The 15,170-nt window shown below is 32.8% G+C and overlaps 1 protein-coding gene across 6 annotated transcripts in view; it reads right to left on the bottom strand.

The window, feature by feature from the left end:
• Positions 1–15,170, bottom strand: part of rols (zinc-RING finger and ankyrin repeat domain-containing protein rolling pebbles) — a 339,176-nt gene that overhangs the window by 188,460 nt on the left and 135,546 nt on the right. Inside the window, exon 1 of one of the 6 annotated variants that reach the window (XM_081735976.1) lies at positions 5,764–5,815. The exons of the other annotated variants lie outside the window; for them this stretch is intronic. Coding sequence (XP_081592102.1) covers positions 5,764–5,806 — 43 coding nt within the window. The 5' untranslated portion in view covers positions 5,807–5,815. Of the gene's footprint in view, positions 1–5,763; positions 5,816–15,170 lie in introns of those variants that run through there. 6 annotated transcript variants of the gene reach the window in all.

Below are 15,170 nucleotides of genomic sequence, written 5' to 3' on the forward strand. Positions count from 1 at the left end.
CTTGGAGCGAATAAGTGCGTAAAGTAATGAATTTATACCGGAAGAACAAATGTAGAAGTTGAGGAAGAACAGTTTGGGTTTAGTAGGAGGGGTAAGGGCACAAGAAATACAACTGGCTTATTAAGGGTAATCGGTGAAATGTTTATAAAAAAAAAGGAAAGAGGTGTATGTGGTATTTATTGATCTAGAAAATGCTTTTGACCGCATAAACTGAAAATTATTGGTGAGAATTATAAAGAAAGTTGGGTTGGAATGGATAGATTGAAGACTATCGAAGAATCATACAGAATTAAAGAATACTGCAATAATCGAACCGACAATAATCGGCGAAAGTAATCTGTACAAAATGGCGTGATTATTGCCAAGGACTTTTCAAATCTATTATTAATTAAATTTAATATATGAGGTTAAAAGAAAATGCATTAAATGGGTTAGGAAAAAAATGAAGAATCATTTAGAAAAAAAAATATTCTGTAATATTTACATATTTATATATATCGTTATAAAAATAAAATTTAGTTTTTTACTACCAATAATAATAATAATAATAATAATAATAATAATAATAATAATAATAATAATAATAATAATAATAATAATAATAATAATAATAATAATAATAATAATAATAATAAATCACTTGAAATCTTAAAAATGTGAACAAAGAAAGACGCTTCTTCTGTTATTTACCGACTCCTTTGTTGTGTCATTACACTTTTGTTGTAAGCAAGAACGTGACACTTTCCTCCTTGGTGCACGCACAAATTTCACAGACAACTACATCCTCTATTACATAACTTTCATATACGTATATATTGTAATAGCTGAAAGATGCTTGATTTATTTCGGTGTTTTGATCATTCCATACTGACTTACAAACCGAGATTTTTTTTTTAATAATTCCGAAAGTCTAGTCACCTACATACAGGTGTATTTAACATCATTTTTTTTTCTTTGAAACAAGTACAAAAGGTTTCTTTTTCCACAGAGCTTTCATACCCTTCCCCAAATAAAAAGCTGAGCGAGGTTTAGACGGTTACATTTTATTCTTATGAATTGAGGTTTAGGTATGAGGAAAGGATACTTCGATAGGATCATTAAATGGCCCAAAGATGCCCACTGACGGGTTTTAGGGTACAGGTTGCGCTCATGAGATTTTTAAGGAGAGACAATTTTAATCGAAAATGACACTTCTTCTTCTTTCTTACCTCAACCATACATTGGTAGGCAACATGGAAATTTTAAACTTTTTTTCTCCCTTGGGGGAGCTGTTTTATACTTTGATAAGGTTTCTTCTTCGTAACTGCATCTAGATACTCTATTCTTTGGTCTATTCTATCCTGTTCCTAGTTTTCCTTCTGCCTTTCCCTCTATCAGCACGGTGATCCAATCGGAGTGCCGAATAACCGCCCTTTCACATTATCCGGCAATTTGTCGGATCCGTTTCCGGCAAATTGCCGGACAAGGTAGAAAGACATTGCAATCAATGGAGCTTTTCACATATGTGCGGCGGTCGTCGGACGTTTATCCGGCGAGCAAAAACAGCCGGATCTCCCAGCTAGAATCCGACACGGCAGATCGCCGTGTATAGCCAAGCGGGACATTGCAAGCAAGACATGGTCAAACATACTGTTTCTTCTTTTTCTTATTATCTTCATGATGTGTTGTCCTTCGTTAGCTTTCTTTAGTACGTCTTCATTCGTTTCCCTTTCGGTCCAATCGAACTTTAATTATACTACAGTGGAGTCTCGTTAATTCGATCTTGGATAATTCGAAATATTGGATAATTCGAACAGAAGTCCATTCCCCTTGAAAACTGTATTGAAAACAATAGTAAAAAATCGTGAATAAATCGAACTTTTGAACCTATGTTTTGGATAATTCGAAGTAAATACAGTTGAAAATTTTTAATGTTGGACAGATGTAAACAGAGAAATACGTTTTAATGTGTTTTCAGTTATCCAGATGCAGCCATAGGGAAGAGTAATATACAAAAGATAAATAGAAAATCTATGTAATGATAAAGATGAAGATGAGTGGGGAAGAAGTAAAGATAGAGAACGTGTGCCAATCTCATCTTGTTTCAGAATTGGTTGAAAATTTAAGACGAATTATTGATAAAGTCAACCAAATGTTATTAATATTGTATTCCACGCAATACATGAAATTCAAGATTTATTGACCGAACAAAAACAATCAAATTTAAGCAAATGAGGTTTCTTAAAAGTGAGAACAGAATATTCAAATTGTTACTCGTGTTTAATTGTTTGGGTTATTTAAATGTTGTAGTGTTGTACGCAAATATATTTTCCATTGTACACGTAGTTCGAATTATGTGGAGTCAATGTCATTTGTTATTTTGCCGTATTCGATCACGCAAATAAGCTGCTTTAAAGGTAAAGTCTACATCACATGAATATGTTTTTGATGCACAGTACTTTGGTTTGTTTGTTGTTATATATGTGAAAAAAAATGTTGTTGGATAATTCGAATTTTGGATAATTCGAAGTTTTTTCGTGTCCCGTTGGACTTCGAATTAAAAAGAGTCCACTGTATATTGATCTTCTTAAGCACGGTAGAAAGTTTCAAAGTTAAATAAAATTTCGTGTACAAAGCAAGTTATCTTGGTTTATCTGCTTTTTTAGGAAGTGGGCGGAGGAGAACGTAAATTTGAAAGCGATTGGGCTCAAGCACTTGCGAGGGGAGAAGATGGGCACCACTGTGGGTAGATGGACACAACCTCATAGACATCGAAGACGTATAAACAGTAAAAGAAATGTTGATCTGAAGGACAAAAATATGAGTACGATTTATTTTCAATATAGATGTAACTGAAAAAATAAAAATATACTGAAATTTCTATTATCAGGTCACGCCCTTATGTCCTTTACACTAAAGGAAAAGGTCAATTAATTGAAATGAATTATCATCAAACAAATTGGTGGAATGACAATGTGAGAGTAGACGAGAGAACTCTGAGAAAACCCATGAATATGATGTTGGCCACAAGGAGTCCTACCAATAACTAAGGGCTCTACTATAATAATGACACTCTTTCTTACATTGCTGAATTTCTACCAGACTAAACAGGAAAACAAACACAGAAACATCGAGGATAGTTAAAAACTCCTTCGTTCTTTAGACGAGCACAAATCTCCCCCCCCCCCCCCCGATTGCCTTCGCCTCACGATCGTCAATTTAATAACTTAGGCCACTCGACTACTTCACATCGGCACCACTGAGTATACTATACTATACTATAAAATATTATAAAATTGTATATACATCACCCTATTTATTTAATAATAATAATAATAATAATAATAATAATAATAATAATAATAATAATAATAATAATAATAATAATAATAATAATAATAATAATAATAATAATAATGTGCTTAAATGTTATATGATTTTGTCTTATGACGAATTTACTTTTTTCTTTCTTTTTTAGAATCAGTACAAATTTGAATTTAACCTTGTCGAGACAGAAATGTAAACAGATTTAAATCTACGCCTCTGTAAATTAGGAACTACATTGGTTTCAATTTTGGCTCGAAAGCTCATGTTCTGTAGCGTAATATTGAAGTGAAGTGATTTTGAGTTTATCGTCCCTTTCAGCAGCGAGGCTATATGAGACGGGACCTACTGATTAACGGGGAATCCGAACCACATGATCTCAAGCCGGGAATCGAACCCAGGTCTCCCATAGAGTAATACTGAGTTTCAACACGCATTGAGCATGAAATCACTTGCTCCAAAGGCAAGAACCTAACCATTCGCTCTATTATTATTATTATTATTATTATTATTATTATTATTATTATTATTATTATTATTATTATTATTATTATTATTATTATTATTACTTGAGTTGGCACGATAACTCTGCAATTGTATAGACTACTTAATCGATACACGCTAATGGATTTTAGTCTCAAACCAATAAGCAAAAAGACATTACCTTCTACTTTTCCTTCTCTCTCTTTCCAACAACAATTCAACCACATATTTTACAAAAGCATACACTTCTCGTTTGCACTAACGAAAGAACAAATGCATTAATTACTTTTGCTTCCAAGAAAAAAGAAAAAAAAAGAAAAAAAAAGATCTTTGTTGCATTGTGTAGACACTCACGCCTTTTAAAGAATATATATTCTTCTACATGTTATTATAATGTGTTGGTATTACAAAAGATTCAACATCTTGTTCCAGCAGTACAAGTTCAAATGACTTTTTAAGATGAACACGCAAGAAGATAAGTCTTCTTATGAAAAAAAAAAAAAAAAAAAAACTTTGCTATTAGCACCGCGGCAATTTTAACACAATATGTTCTCTCTCCGAGGGGCAATGCTCCGGATAATGCATATATTTTATTTGTTTTATAATTACTAAGTACAGAAATGAATTACCTCAATGATACCTCAATAATGCAGGTGTTAAAAATTGCAGTTTGACATTGTGAAAGAGAACATATTACGTTCAACACCTTTTCCAAGTAATTTGTATATTAATGGCGCCAGTCAAAATGATACAAGTACTAATATTTTAAATAATAATAATAATAATAATAATAATAATAATAATAATAATAATAATAATAATAATAATAATAATAATAATAATAATAATAATAATAATAATAAATTCCACAATATTATTAGTGTTTAACAGGAAAAAATACCAAAGTTGAGACAAATAACAATCGCTATATCTTCATTTAAGTAATATATATATATATATATATATATATATATATATATATATACCGTATATAGGTCTATTGATGAGTTATAGGGCACAAATTACCGAAAGATGAAGGCGATTTTCCTTCTCCATTACGTTTTACCCCTCAGCCCAGATAAACTAACTAAAGCATCTCTGCTAGGATGCTTTTTCTCCCTCCAAACCATGTTTAGTGATAAAAAGTATTAGTATTTTGTCAAAATGTATGTTTTTTTGTTTTGTTTTTTTGTCTTATCTTGCAATTTTAATCTGCTAGCTGTATTCCAAAATTAGAGATATTTCTGAATGTAGTTTGTGTTTGCACGAATTTTATTCAATATTATTTCAACATTTTAAGCTGATTTACAATAGGAAAAGGTTGTATTTGATGATTCGTTTCAGTGTAATTGATATTAATATGATATGACTCAAAAACTTTAAAAAATATATTTACCTACAATTGTTACGTTAGAAACTATTGTTAAAATTATAATTATCATAGATCAAACTAGTTATTTCTTATCTCATATCTGCAGATGCAACTAGAGATGGTGCGGGTGTAGCCATAGGATAGAGATGCTGCGGATGCAGATAGAGATGATGTGAATGTAGACAGAGATGCTCCGGATGCAGATAGAGGTGGTGCGGATGTAGAGTAGAGATGCTGAGGATGTGAATACAGATTATGTGAATGTAGAATAGAGATGATGCGGATGGAAATAGAGATGGTGTGGGTGTAGCATAGAGAGGCTTTAGATGCGGATGGAGATGCTGCGGGTAGATTGAGACGCTGCGGATAGAAATGGTGTGGATTTAGATAGAGATGCTGCGGATGCGGTAGATGTAGATGCGATATTTTATATCCAAGCAGACCTATAACTATACATTACAGATTTCTAATGTATATATCTTTTTGTTTCAAATAAGTAGGACTTACGAACGCGATACTCATCTAATCCATTATTCAAATTAATTTTAGAACACAACATGTTGAAACATGAACATATATAAAAGAAAGATTTGTCTCTTTCTTACCTGTAACAGCCCTTTGTAGTTTCTTCTGGCCCGCCATTGGCATGAGAATCCACACATAATTGCACTAGTCCACACTCTCTTTATTTCGTTCTTTTCCGTCACTAGGAACTACACGTTTGCAAAAAGAAACACAATGTGCAAAATAGTGAAATTAAATGCCAGAAGGAAAGTGGGGAGGGGGAGAAAATAACCCACTAACAACACAAGTAACAATGAAATGCAAAACACGAACACGACTGCTTTTCCTACTACGTTCTGCTGGACTGTAGACAGGATAGTTTGTAGTATCTGACTTTTAACAAACTTCAAGGATTACTTTTTTTTCTTTCTTTCTTTTCTTGTTACCGCGAAATGTTCCTTGTTTGCATCCCACACTGCTTATGGCTAGTTGGTTGTCGTTTGTTCCTTAGGTGACGCTGGAAAATAACACAGTGTGGAAAGAGTGCGAAACTAACCGGCCTACAACAACTACTACAAAGCAACAAATGTAACAACACAACGGCTTTCGCTGGCCAGTTAGTTACGTACATATACAACACACACACATATATATATATATACATACGTAAGAGAATCCGGTAGTCTCGTTGGCTCCGACATTGGATCCTCCCAAATCCTAATCCGAAGGAGAGATAACAACCACCACACTGATGAGTCATGCATGGTTTTACGGGCGACAACAAAAGGAAAAACTCGCTCTCTGGTGCAACAATGGGATGCGAAAGGTTAGGAAACAAGTCATCATGATCACTAGCCACAGACTGGCCGCAGATACCTTTCCTCACCCCTATCCTCTTTTATGTATTCTATTATATCTATACTCATTTCGATCTTTCGTATATACGAGGTCATTTTCGAAAAGTTTAGAAATAAATTATTTTACTCTAACGAAAAAAAAACACGTAAATTTGCCTGGTCTCTGTCACATATAAAATTCAACATTTGTGAAAAAGAATGATCAACAGTACGACTGTACGATATTTAGATCGATCTATATTTTCAAATATCGATACATCGATATCAAAGAATAGTACCTATCACTATATCAATAATCAATATTTTTCGATATTTTGACAATTTACGTCTTGTGGTATTTTTCATTATTTCTAAATTGAGATAGGTTTTGATGTTTCCAAATGTTTCGATATTTTAATATTCAATTTTTCGATATTACATTTTTTGCCATATTTCGATATATTTATAAAAGTTTCGATATTTTATCGATATCAATTTTTCAATTCTGTTATCGCAAGCTCATATATATAAAAGAAAGAGTACTTTCTTTCTTACCTATAACAGGTCTTTGTAGTTTCTTTCAATACCCGTATATACAGTATATAATATTCCCTCAATATTCGCGTGTATTCAGTTAATAAAATTTCTACAGAAAAGTAATTATATAACTTTTGTTTCATCTTCGGCTTGGTAAAGTTTCCATAATATTTTTCGATGCTCTTGCAAGAAAGAATATGAAAGAATTCATTTTATTCTACAACATAATACATATACACAATTTTTATCGAGCAAAATTCAGGAAGAAGTTGCGGAACTTTGCGTGCAAACATATAAACAAACAAACAAACAAAAAAGATTAAATATTGCTTTACTGTTATCTATCTAATTTCCTTGCATGAAGGAAAATATACGTATAAGGAAAATACTTTCGAAAGAAATATAATTACACTGGACTTTCATTTTGCTGTAAGGAAACTTTTGAGTGAAAGTGAAATTACGTATATATATATATATATATATATATATATATATATATAGTGATGTATAAGGCATTATGCATATGAGTCATTTCTTATTAACGTGTGAAATACATATGATGTAAGAATATATTATAGTGTTGAGTAACTGAGCTTCAAAAAAAATCATTAGCAAATTCTACTTTTTTTTCTTTAGTTAAACATATCATAGAAACTTTTTTTTGGACACAAGTTTGACTTTAGCTGTGATCCACAGCGAATATAGGTGAGTTCTTTTATAGTGCATCAGATTTCCTTTTGCGTTTTAATTTGACCTTTTGTTGTTGTTGTTGTGAATTATTTCACCCAAATTCAGAAAGAAACCTCTGTTGCTCATCTTTTTTTTTTTCTTCTTTAGTTTCCCGCAGACGTCTAGCCCGTCTCTTTGGTAGTGATATATTCTTTTAATATTGTATCTCTATAACTTCTTTAAGGGCCGCGGTGGCTCAGTCGTAGAAGGTTCACCTCTAGTACATGGGGTTCTTGGTTCTATCCCAGCTCGCGCCAAGTGAACTTTGTGGTGGAAAAACATCTTGTGCACGAGTTTTCTCGGGGTTCTCCCGTTTCCTCCCATTGTCTTCATTTCTCATCATCGTCGTCTCCTTTAGCCTAGCCGGCATAACTGTATGACATAAAACTTAAATATTTCATTTCATTTTCTCCATATCTTCTTTGGTTTCTATCAGATTTTATAATATACATACTTTTTTTTGAGGGGAAAGATATCCCCTCAGATTTCAGCAGATTATGCGAACTCTCTTAGCCAGCGAAGTGATGGTGTTTTGAGATCGGAAAAGCAAGATAAATCCAACCCCTCCTGATAGGTCGAAAAAATCGACTACCGTCTTTCTCCATTTTTTAAACGGGATTTGGATTTCAACGGCTGGATTTAAAGAGAGGGGTGGATTTTAAAGGGCTACGTCTTCTTTTCTATCAGTGATGTCACTGGGACACTTGGTTTGGGTCAGAAGCGAGACCCAGACCCGGATATGCCCAATGACCCGGAAGCAGCCAAAATAACAGCTTTACGGCATTAATGCTTATTAATATCGATTACTCGAGCTATTTTATATAAGCATTAGTGACATTTTAGGTTTTTGCTAGGCAGGATGGGGTACACGACTTTTTATTTACACATTAATATACAATTTATTAACAAACAATTGCTCCCTGCACTACGAAAAAAGCCTTTATCCGGATAGCGGTATATTGTAAAAATATACGGGATCCCTAAGTTTATTAAGGAAATCTGGTCGGAGAATATCTTATCGACATGTTACATACGTACTGCCTTTTTTCCTGCTTAGAAGTTAACGTCATGCCGCTGTAGGATGTCTGACATCTAACAGTCTTCCGTATATTACATACGTATACATATGTTACATAAGTCAAACTATATGTTATATACGTCCCTGTATATAAGTGCTACAAAATTATTGCAAATGTATTCAATAAAGTAAAAACTTATACTTTATTGAATACTCATCAGTGTCCGTAAGTTTTAATCAAAACATCATATGACCCTATACAATTATAAATCATATTTTATTTAAACAAACAGACCAAGGGAAGAAGAGAATAAGAAACATGTTGAACATCACGTAACCACTCTTTACAATGTAAAAAAAAAAAGAAAAATGAAATAAACAAACGAAAAAGACATAACTGAAAAGACTTGGGGGATCGATATTCGATAACCTCGCAATACACCACTCAAACGTGCTTTGAAACAGAAAACTCGATTGGGAACCAAACAGAAAGCATGAACAGCATAAAAACCATGGCTAATTGATTGCAGCTGAAACAGACACGTAACAAAAGGTAAATACTCCATATGAGACGTGATTCTTCTAAGGAGGAAAAAGGAATCGACAAGAGTTATATTGTTATATGTGCGAACACTGAAGTGCTACCGTTGAACAAAGACCAATCGAAACCCTCACCTTTCTGTACGCATTCACAAAAAGTACAATTAAATTTTGAACCCCACTTCAGATTTCTTATTGGTCAATATACAACATTCGATCACATGTCTCTACGTGTACAGTCATGTTCAAAAAAGAACACGAGTAGGCTTATCCACTTTTCTTGCCGAAGACCTTATAACGAAATACTTTAGTTTGTATAATATTTACCTGTACCGTGGGCAAAAAGTGCTCATAAATATGTAATATACTTAGTAGAATGTTCATTTTAAATTAACAGAAAAGAAGAATGTTTTTAATATCTGTAAGAGATTATTATGGGATAGTTGTGGCTATGTACATGTTATGTGTTGACCTAGTCAAGTGAATTTATGTATTTTATGGTCTTAAAAGGAATATTTAAGACATATCAAGCAATAAAGGTGAGACTAATAATCTTTGAATATCTGAGTTGATTTTTGCATAAAGAAAAGTAATTATCGCTTCGTAACTTATATTTTACAAGACGAACCAGGTTGACGACGCTTTTTCTATAGAGTCGTTATAAAAATTTGGTTTACCAAACCCGGGACTTTTGAAAATTCAGTTCCCGAAGAAGGAAAGTAGGGCTGAATTTACTTGGATATTACCATTTATGAATACGAACTTAACCGTATTACGAAGCGGTAAGGTCATCAAAAGAAAAATGGATAGTGAAATAGTGCAACAGGAATCTAATACCAGTAATCCAGGTGAAATTAGTGCAACACCAAGTTTGTCATCTGAGGATCGACTTTTGTTAGCTGTGCAGCGACAAATTATGCAAATGACGACTGAAATAAAACAAACCATGGAACAGAAGCTCAATGAATCTAACACAAACATGGAACAGAAGTTCTATGAAGCCAACCAAACCATGGAACAGAAGTTCTATGAAGCTAACCAGACCATGGAACAGAAGATAGAACAGAAGTTCTATGAAGCTAACAAGACCATGGAACAGAAGATAGAACAGAAGTTCTATGAAGCTAACAAGACCATGGAACAGAAGTTCTATGAAGCTAACCAGACCATGGAACAGAAGATAGAACTGAAGTTCTATGAAGCTAACCAGACCATGGAAAAGAAGATAGAACTGAAATTTAACGAAGCTAGCAAGCAGTATGAAGAATTAAGTAAACGAATAGAACGGATAGAACTGAAATCAGACGATACGAAACAAACAATCGTCCAGGTGATGAACGACATATCCTCGCAGTTTGAAGAGAAGTTAAAAAGGATAGCCGATGAGTGTCAAGAAAAGCACGATCATCAAAATCATGAAATCTGTGCTGTAAAAAAGGATTTAACGTTAATAGAATCTTCCGTTAAACATCAAAAGATCCAGTTGGCTACTATGCAGGAAGAAATTAAAACGTTACAGGCTAGAGATAACATTTATCGCAATAATCTGGGCAGTGATCGCTTCGAGTTTCCCCAATCACCGGATATAAATACGCTTTCGCCGGAATCTGAGGAGGATATTATATTAGAGGAAAATTGTCCGAAGATCACTGATGAACGAAATATAAATGGTATCATGACACAGCACGCTACGGACCGGAACAATCACACCACAAGAACAAGGAGTGAGAAAAGAAAGGTAAAGTTAAGTGTCAAGATGAGCGAAATCAAAGCCATGAGTAAATTTAGTGGTAAGTGCAATGAAAATGCTAGTTCTTTCTTAGAGAAATTCCAAGATGAATGCAATATAATGTCTATCGACCGATCACAATACATGAAATTAATACCCCATGTATTACTCCCACCTTGTTCCTTATGGTTTAAGGCAATACGTGATCACATTAGTACATATGAGGAATTTAAAGCGGCATTGATCGCGAATTACGAAAATGACTTTTTGCTGGCAAACAGAGATGCCACTCTTAGAAATCAACATTTCAATCCTCGATTGCACAAATCTATTGTAGAGTTTGTTGTAAATGTCTATAATGAATTAAAGGTTGTTAATCCCTTGCAATCGGAATCAAGAATAATTGCATCGATTCGCAATTTGCTTCCATTTAAATTACAGCAGATCTTATTTTCCACTCAGTGTATGAGTTTCAGTCATTTATTAATGCTTGTACAATGCTACGAAACTCAATATCATGCTATGAATCTAACACAACCAGGAATGGGTAAAAATAAGAATACTTCAGATCATTTGGTCCCTGTTCGGAATTTGAATATCCGAAGTGTGAATAATAATGAACCGAACCTAAGACGAATATACTCTAGCAATCAAAATGAACAAAATAGACAAGGTTATGTAGGGAATCCGCCTAACCTAATCAACCGAAGTAGACACAAAAACAATAGAAATACATGTCGAAATCCTAGAGATGCTACCAATCCTATGTATAGACATAATCATTGTTCACGAGATGGTACTTCGTATCCAAATTCAAATCACGATGAAAGACATGTACAACCTAATGTAGAACCTAACCACGATTGTGCGGTACAATGCACTTTATTAGATTCATATGCCAGTGCGAATGTAACATGATTACCGTTAACGAAATTAGGTTAAACCCATGTTGGTTATAGATTCTTGTGAATTTTCGTTTTAAAGTTTGTGTTAATATTAATAATGAAAACGATGGTTATAAATATTTGAAATGCATCTAGTTAAAGAGTTAATAGCACCCAACATTCTTGATCAAATAAATAAGAATGAAAAATAACAATAATAATGAAAAATGTGTTTATTTAATAACAAAAGGGTGTCTTTTGTTTCTGTAAAATAAATTTATTTACTTCCTTTTGATTATTCAAACGTAGGTTATGTTTAAATTTTATTCTTTCTTATTAATGTGAAGAATCATAATTCAATTTATAATTAGTTAAAGGCAAAAATTATTTTATATCAGATTGATTTGTGTTTAATTATCAAAGATTATGTTAAGAATAAGATCCATTCTATAAAATCAATTATTCAATGACTACCTTGAGTGAAATTCTTCTTTATTTTGGACATCTTAGTGCTACTATGTATACATTACAATTGCAACATCTAACTTATTTGTTATACAATGCGCCCGAAAAGAACAAATATTATTTGTCACATCATCGTTTGTAATAATGATCGAAACTAGTAATCTTGATAATTTGTGTTTCACCCTCGTTAATTATATTTCTAAGCGACGATGTTTTTAATGATAAAGAATAAATAATAATGTAATAAAAGAGAAATATTAATGAAATCAAAGATTTATTGTAAATGTATTTATGTGAATGATAATAACTAATATTTTATATATATATGAGGGTTAACCAAAAAGTAATGAAGATATATACGAGGTGTGATCAAAATATAAAGAACATATGTAATGTACGAACATTAATCTAATCAGACCAGTGGTTCTTGAATATAAAAGCCAAGCCTCATGACTTTTATATTCAGTCCCTTTGTCGGGCGACATTTTCTATAACGAAATACTTTAGTTTGTATAATATTTACCTGTACCGTGGGCAAAAAGTGCTCATAAATATGTAATATACTTAGTAGAATGTTCATTTTAAATTAACAGAAAAGAAGAATGTTTTTAATATCTGTAAGAGATTATTATGGGATAGTTGTGGCTATGTACATGTTATGTGTTGACCTAGTCAAGTGAATTTATGTATTTTATGGTCTTAAAAGGAATATTTAAGACATATCAAGCAATAAAGGTGAGACTAATAATCTTTGAATATCTGAGTTGATTTTTGCATAAAGAAAAGTAATTATCGCTTCGTAACTTATATTTTACAAGACGAACCAGGTTGACGACGCTTTTTCTATAGAGTCGTTATAACCTATACTGTAATGCAGTGCTTCCCAACCTGGAGGCGTCCCCCTGGAGAGGCAGGAAGACCGACTAAGAGACAGGGGCGGATCCAGGACGGACTTCTGAGGGAGGCGGGTTGTAATACTGCTACTTAGAGCTACATTTGAGAGCTCCAAACTCTGGGATAGGTTTTACTTATATATAAAATAAAAAAGTTGCCTCTTCTTTGGGGGGGGGGGCATTGCCCCGATCGCCCCCTGGATCCGTTCCTGCTAATTAGGACGCAAGATACTGACAGACATAATCTAGATTAGGAAATGTAAAAAAAAAGAAAGAAAGAAAGAAAAGAGCGTTAAATTAAATACCGCACAAACACAAAACAACTATACTGAGCAAGAGCTGTAGTTCCATTAATAATAATAATAATAATAATAATAATAATAATAATAATAATAATAATAATAATAATAATAATAATAATAATAATGCATCACAATGATATGCAGAAGTTTTGCTGAAAATAAATATAATAAATTGGTTAAAAATATTATTCTTTGTTGCGTGGTTTTCGACCGTCGTACCCTTTGACCGTAATGATTTTCTATTCGTGCTTATTCCCCGAAATTCATCAGTCCCAGTCTAAGGTTAAAAATCTTTTCCTTGACTATCCGAATCGTGAACGAAAACAATAAAACAAAAGAACATAAACAATCTCGAAAAAGTTTTTTCAAATTGCTTTTCTTTCATCTTCAAATGACACAGAAGACACCATAATCGATTAATAATAATAATAACATTAGGTATTATATTTGAAATGAGGAAAGATGAATATTTATCAAAAGTAAGGTTAATTTGCAGTTTGTTTCAAAATATCTGACACTACTGAAAAAACGTCAACATGTTAAAGGAAATATAGTTTGTGTGAAACATGAACGAATAAATAACTTACTTTTTACTTTTTGTTCGTGTTTCGTTCTCCCACAAATGCAAAAGTTCTTTTATTGCATTTTTTAATCTTTCAGAGAGTTTCATTCCAGTTTCAATGCTTTTTCTTGGTACTGTTTATACATAAAAAAAAGGCTTCTATTGTTATTCTGTATGGTTTTAATCTATGAAATTTCTGCACATTTCGAACCAGATCTAAAATAGTTTCTAAAATTGCGCACTCATATAACAATGCACAAGTGTGATCGAAATGGGTGATTTCGTGTCAAATTCTGACTCTGGTAAGTTGCTCCATGGTTAATTCCATAATTCTTAATTACAAATATCTCTATTTCATACTAGCAAAGAAGGAACAAAGTCATATTTCAATTGTGAGTAACTATTCGCAATTAGTTATTGGAAAACTGTTAAGAACACCAACTTTTAAAATAAAGTACTGGAAGTTCCCTTCGAAAAACCGTGGACAGGAGTTCGACCAATCAGAGGTAAGGCTTTTGTTCATATTTTTCAGTTTTGATGAATCACAACCAAGCATTTGTTTACATCTTTCAGGTGTGTCCTTTACCATGTATCCTAGTAATTGTCCTTTTACTTTTTTTTTTTTTTTTTTTTTTTTTTTTTTTGTGAAGTATTCCGATATATGCGGATTCATCAGAGTTACTGTTTTTACGTAGTATAAAAAAGATTGGCGGAATTATAGTGTTCAGTTTTGGAACTTTCTAAGTTCTGGTGAGCAATAAATTGTAGTTCCATTGCAGTAGTATAACTTCCAACCAATTATTCTGGGTCCATATTAATATGCAAGATTTAAATGGCGTAAAGATTAATATTGTGCACACTGAGAAAAATCCGTTATCCAGACAGCGGTACATTGTACAAATATACGGAATCCATATGATTACTGCGGAAATCTGTACGAATCATACGTTATCCATATGCTACATACGGGCTGCCTTCTTCCAGCTTAGATATTACATAATGCCATTGCAGGA

The sequence above is a fragment of the Thermobia domestica genome, chromosome 13, assembly GCF_964235325.1.
Source record: "Thermobia domestica chromosome 13, izTheDome1.hap1.1, whole genome shotgun sequence".
Lineage (NCBI taxonomy): Eukaryota > Metazoa > Arthropoda > Insecta > Zygentoma > Lepismatidae > Thermobia > Thermobia domestica.